Source organism: Dermacentor albipictus, chromosome 9 (genome assembly GCF_038994185.2).
Source record: "Dermacentor albipictus isolate Rhodes 1998 colony chromosome 9, USDA_Dalb.pri_finalv2, whole genome shotgun sequence".
NCBI lineage: Eukaryota > Metazoa > Arthropoda > Arachnida > Ixodida > Ixodidae > Dermacentor > Dermacentor albipictus.
Window position 1 is genome coordinate 21,783,802 of NC_091829.1, and position 15,684 is coordinate 21,799,485.

Below are 15,684 nucleotides of genomic sequence, written 5' to 3' on the forward strand. Positions count from 1 at the left end.
GTGACACATAAAACACAACCCTGTAACACAAACACTTTGCAAAAGATTCAGGTCAGCAAATAGCCCCATATAATAACTTTGCAGCCTCAAAAATGAAAAAAAAAATCCATAAATAAAAGGAAAGATAGAGCTCCACTAAAAACAATGTGCACCTATGTTTCAGTATTTGAACCTCGCATGCTTTATACAAAGAGCAAGACAGTTTCCACTCGTACATTCGTCCCAATACAATAATGTAGATCATGGTTTACATCATGATGTGCCCGATTATTATGAGCTACCTTTCGATCACTAAAAGCTGTCACCATGACTTGCAGTTGCACAAGCGATCTTATCATAAAGCACTTCATTGTAAAGGTAGTTATGTTGTGACAATGTGACATTACGAGTGAGAAAAACAGAAAACACAGGTGGTCGTGTGTGTTATGTGCTGCCAGTTGAAGGTGCCAGTTACTTTGAATCCATTCTGATATCCGCAGTCGATCTTAGATATCGGGAGGTACCCATGCCCTGCGCTGTTGTGTGGCAATGTGACAATACAGAGCCTGTTGCCTATGAACAATAGTTTCTGCACTTTAGGTACAAGCTGTGTGCGAAGCATATTTGCCAAAGACAAAGCTATCCATCTGTCCATCAGCACTCGTACAAATTTCAATGAATGCGCGGTGTTTAGTGGCGCAAGGGCCAGGGCTCCTATAAATTTGATCATCAAACAAGTGAAAGCAATTCCAAGAAAATTACAGCCACATCCATCTACCAATGCTTGCGAAACAAAGGACAGACTCAAAGGGGCACTAGTGTTGAGGATTGGGTGAGTTGGCATTGCATTGTAAAATTATTACAGCGCAACAAGGAAAGGAAGAAACAAACCGAGCTGGCCAGAAGAAGCTACAGAACAAGAAAGGGGGAATTCTATTTACAAGTTTAATGTACAGCTGCATGAATATGAAATTGGCCTTATACTGTACATGAGTTGACACAACCAAACTGAATGAACAAATTTATTTTTGGGTTTATCATGGAAGCCAGTAGTCCTAGATACAAGGATGAAGATTCCATGTGGTTGCCTTTACCTTTGATTCTATACTTACATCTAAGTACAGTAGGAACTGCAAAAGAAAGAACGCTAACAAAAAAGCATTATAGGGCCACGACTGAAATGTTAGTCCTAAAAAAATCTGGCAAATATTACACTAACACTAATCTGAAATTGTTGCTTTACAAAAGGTCAAACTAGGGTTAAGTACTTTATTGTTTAGTTTACTATGCACAACACAATACGTTGCACCTATACTGAAATGGTGCCGCAATTTTTCATTCAAACTACTGTGGCCAAAATAATTTAAGGTGCCATTAAAAGCAGTGCTGATAAACAAATTACCAAGACATGGTGCAGAAGTACCGCACAGCATAGTGGTCACAAACTCCTTGGCCCTTCCTAAACCAGTACATCGCAAGACATCCTTTAAATAACCCAAGCATTGTGAAGTGCAAACTGACACTGGAATGGATGTAGTACTTTAAACCAGAGTTCTCAATGTTTGTGAGCTGCAAGCATAACACTGACAATGATGCTTTCTTGGCTTTCAGAATCCTTGTGCTTCAGAACTCAACAGACGAATAAGAAAGAAAAGGAAGAAGACAATGTCACCACAAATACTCATTTGCAACACCCTTACAAGTCTCACAGCACCGTAAAATGAACTGCCTCAAAACCAGCTGCCAACAAAATCACTACCAAACATCACCGCTAAGACAAGAAAGCAATCAAGTACCATTTGTACCACTGCTAAGACTAGTGCAGTTGCCTAATAGATGCCATTAGTGATGCTTTGAGCCAACTTTTTGATCAACTTATACCTTCCTTTTGAAATGGTGTAGCTGTACGACTCATATGCATCACAGCCTCAATTTACAGGCGAGCTCAATATGGAAGAGAACGCCTGGTTTACATTTAAGAACATTGTTTCTCCTTACTTTAGCCCAGAAAGCAATGAAGTACCACAGAACAGATTGTTCAAAACGACGGCTACTTGGCAAGTATTGCTAAGAAATGTTTGAACTATCACTTCTGTGGTATTTCTTAGTCCTTTATTACCAATTAGGCTTTTCTTTGTGTATTGTGCCATCCTGTAGAGTGCTCAGGGATTGAAACACGATAGTACTTGGACCGTGTGGCGGCCTCCACTTTTTGAGCCACCTGTGAACCCTCAGTGATCACTGAGGGGCTCGATGCAGTCACAATGCATCACAAGGGCTCTCGCTTCCGTGTGATACCGTTTGAATTGTTGAGCACTGTACATCCTGCAGCACCAAATATTGGGCACTACTGAAGGGTTAACACCAGGCATAGCTCTTAAACACTTACTGAGCAGTCGTGTGTGAAACCGGAGTTGCAAATAGCCCTTGCAGGCCTCAACTAAGTGGATATTTCTGATGACAAAGCCGAAAGCTTCACTGCTGATGCCACATTCAGAACGGCAAAAAATCTTTACGCTCTTTCTTCTACGCCACTTTTTGTTGGTAGTCTAGAACATTTACATGGTCGATCGTTGACCCTGAGCAACGCAAGACTGCAACAGCCTTTGACTATAGCACACTATACTCTGGAGAAAACGATTAAAAAATAAAAACAATGCTTACAGTTGTACGCAAAGCAGGCAACAAGCATGAGCACAGTTTTATCTCCTGTCATCTGCTGCCATGTCTAGTTCTTTGCTTCATGTCCTGTCATCTGCTTCATGTCATGTAAACATGGTTTCTTGTTTTTTTTTAACAAGTATGCACAGACAGCAGCCTAAATTAGCACCCTGCTTCTACCGATCATACGGTTGGTACATTGCACCATCAGCACTTTGTGTAATCTCAACCAGTGACCACACGTGACGCATGGAAACGTCTCAAACTGATACAGGAAAAATATTTCACTGTTTGCCTTGGGTTTTCTCTAACTGTTTTCCTTTAATGTTTTGACACCTTAATGTGCCTTGTAGCTGCTTCAAACATGACACTGATCAGTGTTAATAATCAGTGACAAAAATCCAAAGAGTTTTCCTGCAGATAAAAGGTGCAGCCCCAAAATCCCATTACACAATGCACTTTGGTCAATAACTAAAGAAGCAGTATCTCTAGCTTTTCTGAAAGTCCTTCTTTCATCATAAACTGCCAGCGCAAGCCCTATATCATTGTCTGAAGTGAGCAATAATCTGGTACGGTTATGACTTGATTTAAAACTAAGTGCTTGTCTCAGTTTAGGCGTTAGGTATCAGCCCTGAAATAATACTTTGAGTCGAAGTTGGTGATACGAAATACAATTTTCTAACAACTAGATGAAGCTTTGAAAGCAAATAAGTGACTTATAGTGATTCGAAGCAATATTCCTCACAAATGAATTGGCAGATGACAAAGCACAAATTGAGCGGGTAGCATACAATGGTGAAATCAATTTGCCTCCACTGAAACAGTGTCACAGGAACATTTGGTACAACACAAGCTGCCAGTAACTGCTAAGCACAGCATACAGTTGCGGTTTGTCCACTTCACTTGTGAAAGATTTTTCGTAACTGCTTAATTGTTGACGCGTGGTGAACATTTAAAAAAAGCATTATTATTTTTTTAATGCACAGAAGCTTTTCTGTTACAGTAATCATAAACTGCAGTGAAGAAGTTACCGTAGAAAATTCGATCATCATGATGTGCCCCAGCTTCCTGGAGCTAAAAAACAATATCATATGTGTATAAGCTGGCAGACTTTGGCAGTGGAAGCAAATCCCGAGCTGACGGCAAAAAGAGTCAGAGGGCGACGTCAGAAGATGAGGCACCCAATGAGTCGCAACCGAAGTCTTGGAAGCTGCAACACACAACGTAGCTGCACACAGTGTGAGTCTGGATGGCTTAAGCAGCTTTGTTCACATGAAACAAGTGTCACAGGCCTACAGCAAGCACCACCAGTGAAATATGTGCAGACAGTTGTCATCGCTAGGATTGAACACATGGCGCATGTCCATCCACAAGTAAGTGTAGGCTAACAAAGCATACCAGTAGCTGTGGTGGACTTGCAACATCTTTGACTGGGACACCCCAATGCAAGGCTTGGATCACAGGAAGAAAACACACGGGTCAGTGAAGAAAAAAGCGCTAGCTGAGGACTGTGGTGTGGAAAGTGGTAAACCAGGAGTTCCAGCCCTTTCTTGAGCCTCTGTCTCCTTGTTCCAACTCTGGTGCAAAGGAGTGTAGGACAATGACAAGACGACACCAGTGATGTTTTGCAGACGGTCAACAAGTGAGGGTATCAACAGTACAACTCAGGTCACATGTTACAGTAGCACTTGACTACTGAAAAGAGCTGCGTCAGGGGAATAAGCTGCAGCACAAGTTGTCAGTGACGTCCGCAAGGCTACGCTTTCAAAACTGATCCACACGGGAACTGAGAAGCCACAGTTCGTCATCATGGGGGGAGTTCATATCGACATCGATGTGGTGTAACTGAAGGTGGTGCCCAGCTACTGTCGTCTCTAGCAATGACGTCACAGTGTGTAAGGGTGCAGGTAGTTTCCAGGCACATATCCCTGGTTTCCATGGCGATCCTGGACAAACCACCACTCAGGGTTCGCATGCAGGTCACACTGGTGGATCACCAGCAACACCTGTCCCTGGGCCACACTGAGCTGGTGAGCACCGGCTGCCGAAAACGGGTACAGCGCATAGAAGTACTGTGTGAAAAGAAAACGGCAAGGTTTTAGATTCCAAATTTTGTCATGCATAGGTACCCCCTGCGATTACATATCCTTGCAGCAACCATGTCATGCGGCATGCCTGATCACTAGAGGCCAGACTTTTAGGCATTGAAGATATGGGTTTTAGGTGCCACACCCAAAGCCTCTTTCTAGGCACCAGTAAGGCCAAAACAGGCACTGAAGGTTGTTTACAAACCTCAACTTGTTTTCGCTGCCTAGTTTCATGATAAGTAACCTGAAGTAGCATTTACTCGTGAGGTGGCAACCATATTTTGAAGTCCTCAATTATCATGGCTTTGTTGTGCACATGAGAGGCGGCTTTTCTGTCAAATTGCCTACTGCAGCCAAGATGTTTAATACATCTATTTTGACACAATGAGCAGGTAGTGTAATTTTGTTAGCCAAGAGATATACCAAGTAAGCCACTAAACTATTAATGACAGAAGCTAAAATTTGTGCTTAATGAATTGAAGTCAACAAATGTTCCATTAAGAAAAGAAGCATGAACATTGTATGTTTAGGAGTCTTCTTAATATCTATAACAATAACTTCATAAAAAAGAAAGCGTAGGATTATTTGAGTACACAGCCTAATGTAGATAAGTGCAAGAGCAGTGCATTTGACAAGCATTCTCAAGATACCCAAGGCAAACTGAGCGTGCCAAGATAAAAGATCACTACAATTAAAACACACAACAGCAGTGACGAACATTCTGCTCTGTCTCAACAAAACGCTGATGTAAAGCCTTGCTGCAAAACAACCCTGCATTAAAGAACGAAGCCCCACGAAAGACCACAACTAAAAGGAAAGAAAAGGCTATGAGAAAAGGTCAGCAGGCTTGGTGGGAAGGCAAAACACAAAGAAATGGCAAATGTTGACTACACTCAACTTAGCTGCTCCACAACAATGGCACTAAGATCAGCACGTCTGATAAGCAGCCTGCAGTACACCACTTCATTTTACCACTTTCGTGACCACGGGAAAATCTGTAGTTTTTGGGTGGTCTATGAAATATCCTTTCTCTTGCCACAGAAAATGCTTGATGTAAAAGTGTATGGTATCAAATTGTAGAGGAAGGAATTACCTTTCCAACGGTATTAATAAAAAATAGTAAAAAAAATATTATTAAAAGAAGAACATTGTAACAAAAATGAAAATAATCCTTGAACACATCAATGCTGCTTTCCACAAAATGAACATAAAAAACATTCGAAATATACATTTTGAACACAGGGGCCATATGCAATAATCCTGCAAATATAAGGTTTGTATGTACAAAATTTCTTTAGATACATAGAAAAACATTAGCCCTAGTGAACCTCCACGTGGCACTCCAGAGCGTGATGCCAAAGTCCACTTCCAGCCATGTTCATCCACAAAGCTCCACTTTCTGCGCAGCCGCCAGTGATTAATTCCATCATTCGGTTTTTTTCGAGTGGTGCTGAGACCCTGCAGGTAAAAGCTGTGACCCTTAGAACATGCCGGATATACCTAAATCAATGCGCGGCAGTGATGAAACGGTCCGAGAAGAAAGCGAAAATCACCGGCAGGTGCCTGTTGATGTTCTGGGGTGGTTTGATGCTCTTTTACTGTTTGTACTAAAGTCTGACAAATCGAAGTCGTCTTCCAAGTCTGTGCTGCTACCATCATCTGGAAATTCAAGCTCAGATGCATTGGAGTCTGTCGAAATTTACCGTTTCCGTGGAGCAGCAGGGTGTGATGTCAACTACATCTCCGAAAGAGCCCTCTTCGCCCCGACTACAATGGCACTTTAAAGATTCCCACGCGGCAGAAAAGTGAAACACAAAAACGAACCGATAAAACAGTTTCTTTTTAATCCATTAGATGGCGCTAGCTGTCCAGAAGCGATTGGAGAGCAGAAAAATTTGAATTTGTAGCCGTCGATAGCATGCTATCGATCGGAACAGGCACAATCATGAAAGTGTTAAACTGTGTGCCAGCAGTAGTGGTGGAACTTCCATTAGAGATTTCAACAGGTAGTTACACAAAATCCTAGACATAGGACAGCTCTGCCTAAAATAAGCAAAAAAAAAAAACACGGGTCTTACCTCATTGACAATAGGAGGGCTACCCACTGCGGATGCTCCCAAAGCATTAAGGTTTCCGTAGCGAGAGCCCACGTCTGCTGTTTTCGTCTCGTCTGCTTCCCTCTGTTTGCGCAGTGGAGGCGCCGCACCTGGTGCCTTGGTTCCACCCTCAGAGAGCGGGTCGAACTCAAGGTTGGCATACCGAGAGCCTGTGGTCTCCGGCTCTCGAATCGGCGACCCAATGGAGGGGCCGTTCTCTTCCGGAATTTCCTCATAGGTGTGACGCTCCGCCTGGTTGGTTGCAAACGAGTAGTTGTAGCACGTCACATCGCCACCCTTCTCTGCACTTCCAGCAACTGTTCTCGTGGTGGCGTCGGTGGGCCTGCCATGACTCCCCGGCATCTGCCCTAGCGAGCTTCGACGTTGATTGCCAGGTGACGAGTCGGCAGATGAAGGGCAGACGACTGAAGGTACAGCGGAAGGTGATGGATGTCCACTGGAGATAGACCCATTCGGAACATTGACAGCTGACGACGGAGACAAGGAATTGGAGTAACTCGGGTTATAGCCACTTGAGTTGATGGCTTGGCTTGACAGGTGACTTGTGACGGTGGCTTGGCCTGCACCACCTCCACTTGGTGTCAGCGGCCGTGATATTTCAGCATATGTGTATGGTTTCCTGCAATTTATGATGAAGACACAGATTGGAAACAAGCCACAGCGGCAAAATGTAATGGATGTTTCAATGAATACCTCAGGTAGTCCTTAAAGAAACACTGTAGTAGAGGTAAAGAGGTTATCCTAATGGGCAGCATACTATTTCTGTGGTTGGCCATGACAACTCGTATGAAACTCACTAACTTAATTAAGGTGAAAAGTGACTAACTTTCAAACTATTATAATAGGGGATACAGTAGTACTTATGGTGTGGAGCTGCATGCTTGAAGAAAGCATCCTGTGCTTTTTTTTCTATCTTGGTAGCCCATTTGCACATTGCTTATGATGGATCACTTCCAACTTGCCCACTTCATCCTCCTAAAGTTCACAAATTGTCTTGCTACCGGTTACACTGCAATGTAATCTAAATTTGATCTTGTTGGTATGACTGCATGATGAAAAAATTGCAAAGAACTCAGTGCGCTTCCACTCTGTGAGGAAGGACGAGCAGCGAAGCTGTGTATTGAGCCCCTTAATGGCAAATTGCACTTCCGGTGTGGGTTGACCCAAAATTGCACAATCTTCGGGATCGCCACACGTATGGGGAGCGTTTAACGCCTGCTTCACCTCCGCCGCGGGTCGGCCTGGCACTTGCACTATCTTTGGGATCGGCCCACGTATGGAGAGTGATTAATGCCTGCTTTACCTCTGCCACAGATCGACCCGGCATTGCACTATTTTCGGGATCAGCCCACGTATGGGGAGTCTGTGTGTACACATGGACACAATCCTGGAGGAACTAGCCCTTAGCAGCTTCATTGTAAAAGAAAAATAGAGAGGACAAAAAAAAAAGCAGATGAGACAGAGCACTAACTAGTACAAAGTACTACACAACTGCTTTTATGGAACCCCGGTATAAACATTCAAGAAGCAGAGGAGTCGGGCCAAAGCGAGAGAAATTCAACACACCAGCCTAAACAAAAACTACATCAGCAAAGGGGAGCACCCTTTCATTCAACGTAAAGAGAAAAATTAAAATTACGAGGTTTTACATGCCGCAATCCGATTGCACCATGATCTGGTTATGAGGCATGCCATAGTGCGGGACTCTGGAAATTTGAACCACTTGGTATCCTTTAACATGCACCTAAATCTAAGTACATGGGTGTTTTCGCATTTCTCCCCCATTGAAATGCAGCCACCGTGGCTGAGATTCGAACCCGCAACCTTGTGCTTAGCAGCCCAACACAATAGCCACTAAGCAACCACGGCGGGTTCAACATAAAGATAGGCAGTCTGTTTGCTGGTCAAGGCAACTGAAGATGTGCCGACATCCCTCTGCAATGAATAGATGGAATTCACGCACTCACGAGTTCACGCACAGCAGCCCTGCCAACATCACAATGAAAGTAGTCCTCATTGATTTTCCGCCGCGTTTGGGTTCAAGGCAATATTGAGAGCTATGTTGAGGAAAGCGTTATTGTGAGTCCTTCCAGGAAATCAACGGGGGAAGTTGAGGGTTGCTTGTCCTCAACTTCGATCTTATTATAGAATGTTTTTTTAGAGTACAGCTCTTAGGAGGCCATTCCTGGGGCAAGCATTGGCGTCCCACGTAAGCGAGCGAACGGGCACAGCGAAGGATGAAAGAGCGAACGTGGAGCACAGTGGGGGATGAAGGCAGGGATAGCAAAGAGAGGACAAGGAGGAAAACGGAGGAGGAGCATGCCACAGAACCACGGGGCGGAAACCAGAGGAAGAGGAAAAGGGTATGGTGAGAGGGTGAGAAGAAACGCGTAGCGGCACACACGAGAGGCTTTGCAGCAATGAACGCTACAACATGGCTCCACAGTAGCACACATTGTCGGTTCGCCAGTGACGCTACCGATACCATATATGGAAACAAACTGCTGCCTGAGCGGAGTTCTGTCAGCGGTGGCTGCTGTGAACCACGGCCACACGTGCCACCCATGCACTGGCTCTCACAATCTCCCAATTAGCAAGGCAATGGCGCCGCACTTTGCTCTGTTTGCATCGTGCCGCACGAGACAGATTGTCCACGCCAACCAATGCATCGCAAAATGAAAACTGGTATATAGCTGTGCTCAAATTTTGTACTAAGGAGTATCGTAATTGTCGGTGAATTTTCTTTTTTACCTCCCTGCCTATTGATCTCGAAGGCTAGGCTGGTTGTCATGGTAGAACAGTACATGCTTTTTACCACAGTCACCCTTCAGCCCGCTAATGACTACTACGTACTACCGGCATGCTTTGCGGCGGAAGAGTGAAGCTCAGCATGACATCTGTATATTGTGAATGCCCCGCAAACATTTTAATTTGGTTGCGGTGTACGCTGAGGTTTCCCCTGCACCTGACGCCCACCTTTCTTCTGCAGGCTGTGGGCTTGGACTTGCTCGTGACACCTGTGTTGGGGTTCGTGGCCTCAGGGGGTCGGTGGCACTGTATGGCGGTGGTGGGTCGTACCCGACCGCCGCTGGCGGCTGCGGGGACACGCGCAGGTGCGAATCGGGGCGCCCCTGCGGCCGGTGCAGCGGTCGCAGGAACTTGGCCGCCACAAAACCTTTGGTTGCTGCAAAGCCAATCAATCAATGACAACTTACCAACTGGTTCACTGGCAGCTCAGTGTCTATACAAAAATTTTTACATTTTCTACTTGCAGGAGGCAGCATTCAGGTAGACAATCACAGGACAACAGAATTCAAATAACAAAACAATTAGTATGACTGTAAGATTTGAACAAATTGTTGACAATGAGAGGAACGACTAAGGTCAGCGATCGAATGACACAGTTTTTAGATTAGATTAGATTATGGGGTTTTACGTGCCAAAACCACTTTCTGATTATGAGGCACGCCGTAGTGGAGGACTCCGGAAATTTCGACCACCCGGGGTTCTTTAACGTGCACCTAAATCTAAGTACACGGGTGTTTTCGCATTTCGCCCCCATCGAAATGCGGCCGCCGTGGCCGGGATTCGAACCCGCGACCTCGTGCTCAGCAGCCCAACACCATAGCCACTGAGCAACCAAGGCGGGTAACACAGTTTTTGTGATTGGCTCCTTTCATACAGTGTAACTGTCGACAATGTCATTTTATTGCATTTTCCATTGGATGTGAGTGAATTTAGTGAATGGCAGATTCTTTAAGAAAACTTCTAATGAAAGATTCAGTAAACATTTAGGGTAAAAAAAGTTACAATGGATTGTGGTGAATTTCTAGTGCTTATCTGGGGAAGTCTTTGCAAGGAAAGCAAAAAATGCTGATAATTGCATATCTGAGTGATTGCTGCTGAAATCCTTTCAAGAACAGGCTACATTCATTATGGACACCTGATAAAGCTGCAGTGCTTGAGGTGTAATAATTCTGATATTGTAAATGCATTGCACCTGATAAGCATGATAATCGCAGTGATTAAAGGGACACTAAAGGCAAATAGTAAGTTAAGCTAAAGTGATAGATTAGTGCTCGAGAATCTCTAAGGCCTCAATATTGTCGCGAACAGAGCCTTAGTAATCGAGAAATTGAGGTAAATGCAGGACATTACAAGTACTGGCCCGATGACGAAGGCATTCCTCATTTATATTCTGTTGCTAATACTCAACAACTAATTATAAAAACATCCTTATATTGCATTATAAGACAAAAGAAAATGCTACTTGTCCAGTTCTATTTCATTAAAAAAAGATACACTGACACTACAGTTGAAAATGAAGATATGTCTGTTTTCGCCCCCTTTAGCTGAAAACGATGTGGGCGATCAAAAGGTTTCATTCTTGCTTGACTCTGCGCTGCACGCACTTTCACTTTTCAGTAGTTTGTTAATGTGTAACGCTGTGCTGGTTTTGCTGGCTCGCAATTCTCGCACAAACTAAAAGTAGCAGATAATTCCACTTCCATTTAATGTCACGGGATGCCAGAACTGTCCACGCCACTTGACCAAAAGCAGTTTGCAGCGGCGAATCCACCGCTCTGCATAGTTTTGGTTTTTCTATGGCCCCACATTTGCGATTTGTGCCCAAAACTGTACCGCCATCTGTCAGGCACGGTTTTACTCGCTGACAGCAGCAAAGGCCGGTCGGTGATGGTATATGCAATATCACCACTCCCCAATTGGGTGGCTGAAGACTTTAATTGTGATAAAGGTATTTGGACCCTTCAGATGCAATTTTCTGGTAAACTGAGTCTTTTCTTGGCATGAAACAAGCACTGCGAGGTTTCTGGAATGGTATTTAAACAGTATACGTCGACTTAGTAATTGCCTTTAGTGCCCCTTTAAAAGAAATAATGAAATGAAACATGTGAAAAGCAATAACTCAATGTAACAGAGGAAAGGCATACCCCAGCATAACATATGTCGACAATTCTCAGTGTAAGCAGCACGAATTGGCAAATGCAGGTAGCCGATATTCGAGTAGAGATTAGGAGAAAGAAAGAGTTGGCTGGTATGCAACGCATACGTCATAATAACCATGGCCTTTACAATTATCAGCTTGTGCAGTGCTGTCTCACAAATTGTGTGCCGTTATCTGTCAGAACCACAAATTAGTGACATGAAACTAGCTCATCCATGGCATGGCTAGAATATGAAAAGTATCATCAATTTTAGGTGAGTTCACCCGTGGCTGTTTTTACCAGAACGCACGGACGAACCCAGCTTGTCCATGGCAAGGAAGGAGTTAAAGAACCTTGTGTGGAATTACTTATTTATGCATCAATGTGTTCAATCAATCAATCAATCAATATGATCAATGCGTTCACCTCCATTATCGACAAACCACCGTTCAGGGTTGCCCATGGGGTCTTGCTGCTTGACCACGCCAACAACGTCGCCAGTGCGGAGGTTGATGTCCAGAATGTCGGAGGAGGCATAGTCCTCCACGACAGTGTAGACGAATTCCACAGGATAGCTGGAGCGCACAAACACCCGCTGCATTTCTGTTTGAGGCTCCTGCGGAAGAGAGCAAGTACACTATTTATGAACAAGTGCTGCTTACGAGCAACGAACCCAAAAAGAAAATTTTTTCTTGCCAGGTTTTGGTTTCGGGCATAGAGTTTCTGGCTGAACGTGTTCAGCCAACCCTAAATGACAGGCTGTAATTGTCATTTGTTCAGTTAAAGCAGGAACGGAGGATGAGGAAGAAGTTTATCACACGACTCACTTTGTTTTGAGAGCAAAGCGAAAGAGAAAGACCGAGTCAAGGACCGTGGTGGCAGTTGTATCCCACAGGTAAAGCAGAGGAAATGCTATAATGCTATGTTATACCTCTGCTTTATATCCGACAAGAACTGCCTACAAATTCCGCATGAAGCTACAAGTGGCTTGGGGTTTCAGTGAAATGTATTTTCTTTTTTTTCACGTTGAATATTCTTGTTGTAGGTGTATTTTGCACATTTCAATGTAAAATAAACATTTTCTTAAAGAATTCTGGTGTCTCCTAAAAAGCTAAACGATAATATTAGTTGTGCAGCACAAAAATGATCCACAGGCATTTCATAATCAACTTCGGTTAATTCAACCCTCATGGGACCGACGAAATTAATTGAATTATCCAGAGGGTCGAATTAAACAAGATGCAGAAAAAAGAAACAACAAAACACAAAGCCAATTCATTAGGCAACATTGTCCCAGTCTAACACGCCACCAAATAAAACGCGCAACCACTTTCTATGTGTCCAAAATAGAAAACTAATGTATAAATGACATTAAAGCTCCTAAACAAAGTAGAAATCTAAAACGTACCCGATTTTTTAGCAAGAAAAATAGGCAAGTGCCTGTATATTTCCACAATGGCGGTCAGCTTTTTTTTTTTAAGTCAGCTTTGTCGCACGGTTTTCAAGGTCAGCTTCGTCCCAGTACAGCTGTGGTTTGCGGCAAAGTACACAATCCCACGACCTCGGTTAACTGGTCAAATTCTTCAGAAAAAAAGTGCGAGTTAGGCTCTGGTAAATACTGTAATAATTCACTGTGTGCTAAAGTAACTGCTTGAAAATTTTCCTAGGGCAGGCCGAATATATACGCTTTCAAGAGGAGACGACGTGTGTTCAAGACATTCACGGTCCCCTAAGCTCGGCCGAGAATGACGCTGCCACTAAAGCAGATGCTATTGGGGTCACCATAGGGGTCAGGCACATGCGTGGTGACTAGTCAAGCTCAAATTATCCGACGAAGGCCAATTTTAGGATCAAAATAAGAAATGTTTGGGCCCATAGACTTGCACGGACACAGGCCGAGAATTTGGTTAGGATCGAATTAACTGGAGTCACATTAATAGAAGTCTACTGTATAAACTCACCAGCTTGCCAGGGATGGTTGCGCTTGCTGAAGAGCCAAGCCCTAGGCGGGCAGCCATCTTGGCCCCGGCACTACGGGAAAGGGTGCCCCCACCCTCGGCTTTGGCCAGGAGGCCGGTGAACAGGTTGGTCTCGCTCGCACTTGGCTCCTCCGCAAGAGTCTTGAGCACCAGGGTGTGCTTGATGCGGAAGTTCTCCAGCACGTTGCTGTTGCCCTTGGCGCTAAGCATCATGGGAAGCTGGGAAAGGGTGAAGGGGGAGAAAGCACTGTGAGTCAAATTCCCATATCAGGTTCATGAGAGGCATAGCAGCTCATTTTGGAGATAATGCCAACTCAACTTTCTTAACAGCATGGCGAAAATTTGTCAGTTTTTTTTTTCCCCTCTTTTGCCTCGAGAAACAACAGAAAGGCTACATTAAAAGAAAGCTTTACCTCAAGGCTGACTCTGCCGTATTTCATATTATTTGGAGGCGTGTTAGACTCGGACAACGCTGCCTAATGAATTGGCTTTGTGTATTGTCATTTTTTTCCTGCATCTTGTCAAATTCGACACTCTGGATAAAAGCATGAGTAACACACACAAATGCTTTTATTTGACAGTCAATGGATTAATCTAAATGAAATGTGTTGCATTTGAGAGAGCAGCTTAAACTCTAGTGACTCTAGGAAGCAGAATATTGATTTATTTCCAACGAAATTTTGAAAATTCACAAAAATTGCTAAGTCTTCAAAGAATGGAAACACAAAATTTACAAATCCGTAGCTCTGCACCAAAAGCAGGTGCCAGAGTTCTCTAAACTGCATCTGTTGAAGCTTCTCAAGCAGCTAAATTTGATATATAAATTTAAAGCATAGGTGAAATTGTTAAAATGTTTACAAGGGTTTTGCAAAAGTTCTGCTCATACTTCCTACAGTAGTGCGCGAATATTCGAAACTTCGTATAGTCAATTTGAACATCTTAGCACTTGATTCGAAAGACACTTTTACTATTCAAAATATTCGAGCCCCCCAAAAATGCCGTTGTCGTTTCAAACCACCTTCGCAGCAGTACAGCCATGTTAAACAGCGAAGCATACAAACCGCATCGCGGTGAAGCATATAAATGAATGCGTGGTGTTTATTGGTGCAAAGGCCAGCTATGGCCAAAGAGTGCCAAGCCAATGTTGATGAGTTTGCAGTGGAGTTGTGACTTCTATGAAGTTGTATGACGTGGCTATAAAGGGGCCTTAAAAAAATGCTTGCTCTAATGTGCATAAAGTCTATGTGTAATAAGATTATTGCAATGACAAAAGACGTGTACTATGAGCATTAAGGTGCATTGCGAAATAATGATACCATATAAAAATGTATAAGATTCTAAAATTCACTAGAGCACCACTGCCTTGTTAGAGCCCTTGAGACACAAGAGCCTAGAGGCATGTGCTATACAAAACAGCTATCACAGCGGCATCCTCTGGAAAGAGGATGCACTACGAATTTAATGGGCTTGTAACATGTAAGACAACATCATTTAAAAATTTGAGGACTACTTTGGCGTTTAAAAACGGTTCTTTAGCAAGAAACATAGATGGGTGAAGAGGGAGGCAATAATGATATGCAAGAGAAAAATGTATCTTTCTTTCAGATTTGGCTTTCCGACACTCCAAGAGGATGTGGAGGACGGTCAGCCTCTCACCACATTGACCACAGGTGGGCAGTTCATTTCCAGTAAGCAGAAAATTGTGGTTACCAAATGTGTGCCCTATTCTGAGGCGACAGAATAGGACATCTGTTCGCCTTGATTTTGTTGGGGAGGGCCAAAAGCCTAACTGTGGCTTTATAACGTGCAGTTTATTATTTGTTTCTGCGTTCCACGTGCGTTACCAGTGTTGTTGCAGTTTCTTTCGTAAGAAAGGCTTCAGATCTGTGACGGGAACAGCAGCCGTAGGAAAAGT

The 15,684-nt window shown here is 43.7% G+C and overlaps 1 protein-coding gene across 2 annotated transcripts in view; it reads right to left on the reverse strand.

Annotated features, from left to right (window-relative positions):
• Nucleotides 1-690: 690 nt before the first annotated feature.
• The window catches only part of LOC135901986 (dynamin-binding protein-like), a 52,244-nt gene continuing 37,250 nt past the window's right edge, over nucleotides 691-15,684 (reverse strand). For both annotated transcript variants that reach the window (XM_065431879.2, XM_065431880.2), the window contains 5 exons: nucleotides 13,752-13,988; nucleotides 12,217-12,406; nucleotides 9,821-10,028; nucleotides 6,806-7,463; nucleotides 691-4,712 (listed from right to left, as the gene is read on the reverse strand). In XM_065431879.2, coding sequence (XP_065287951.1) covers nucleotides 4,527-4,712; nucleotides 6,806-7,463; nucleotides 9,821-10,028; nucleotides 12,217-12,406; nucleotides 13,752-13,988 — 1,479 coding nt within the window. In that variant the 3' untranslated portion in view covers nucleotides 691-4,526. The remainder of the gene's footprint in view (nucleotides 4,713-6,805; nucleotides 7,464-9,820; nucleotides 10,029-12,216; nucleotides 12,407-13,751; nucleotides 13,989-15,684) is intronic.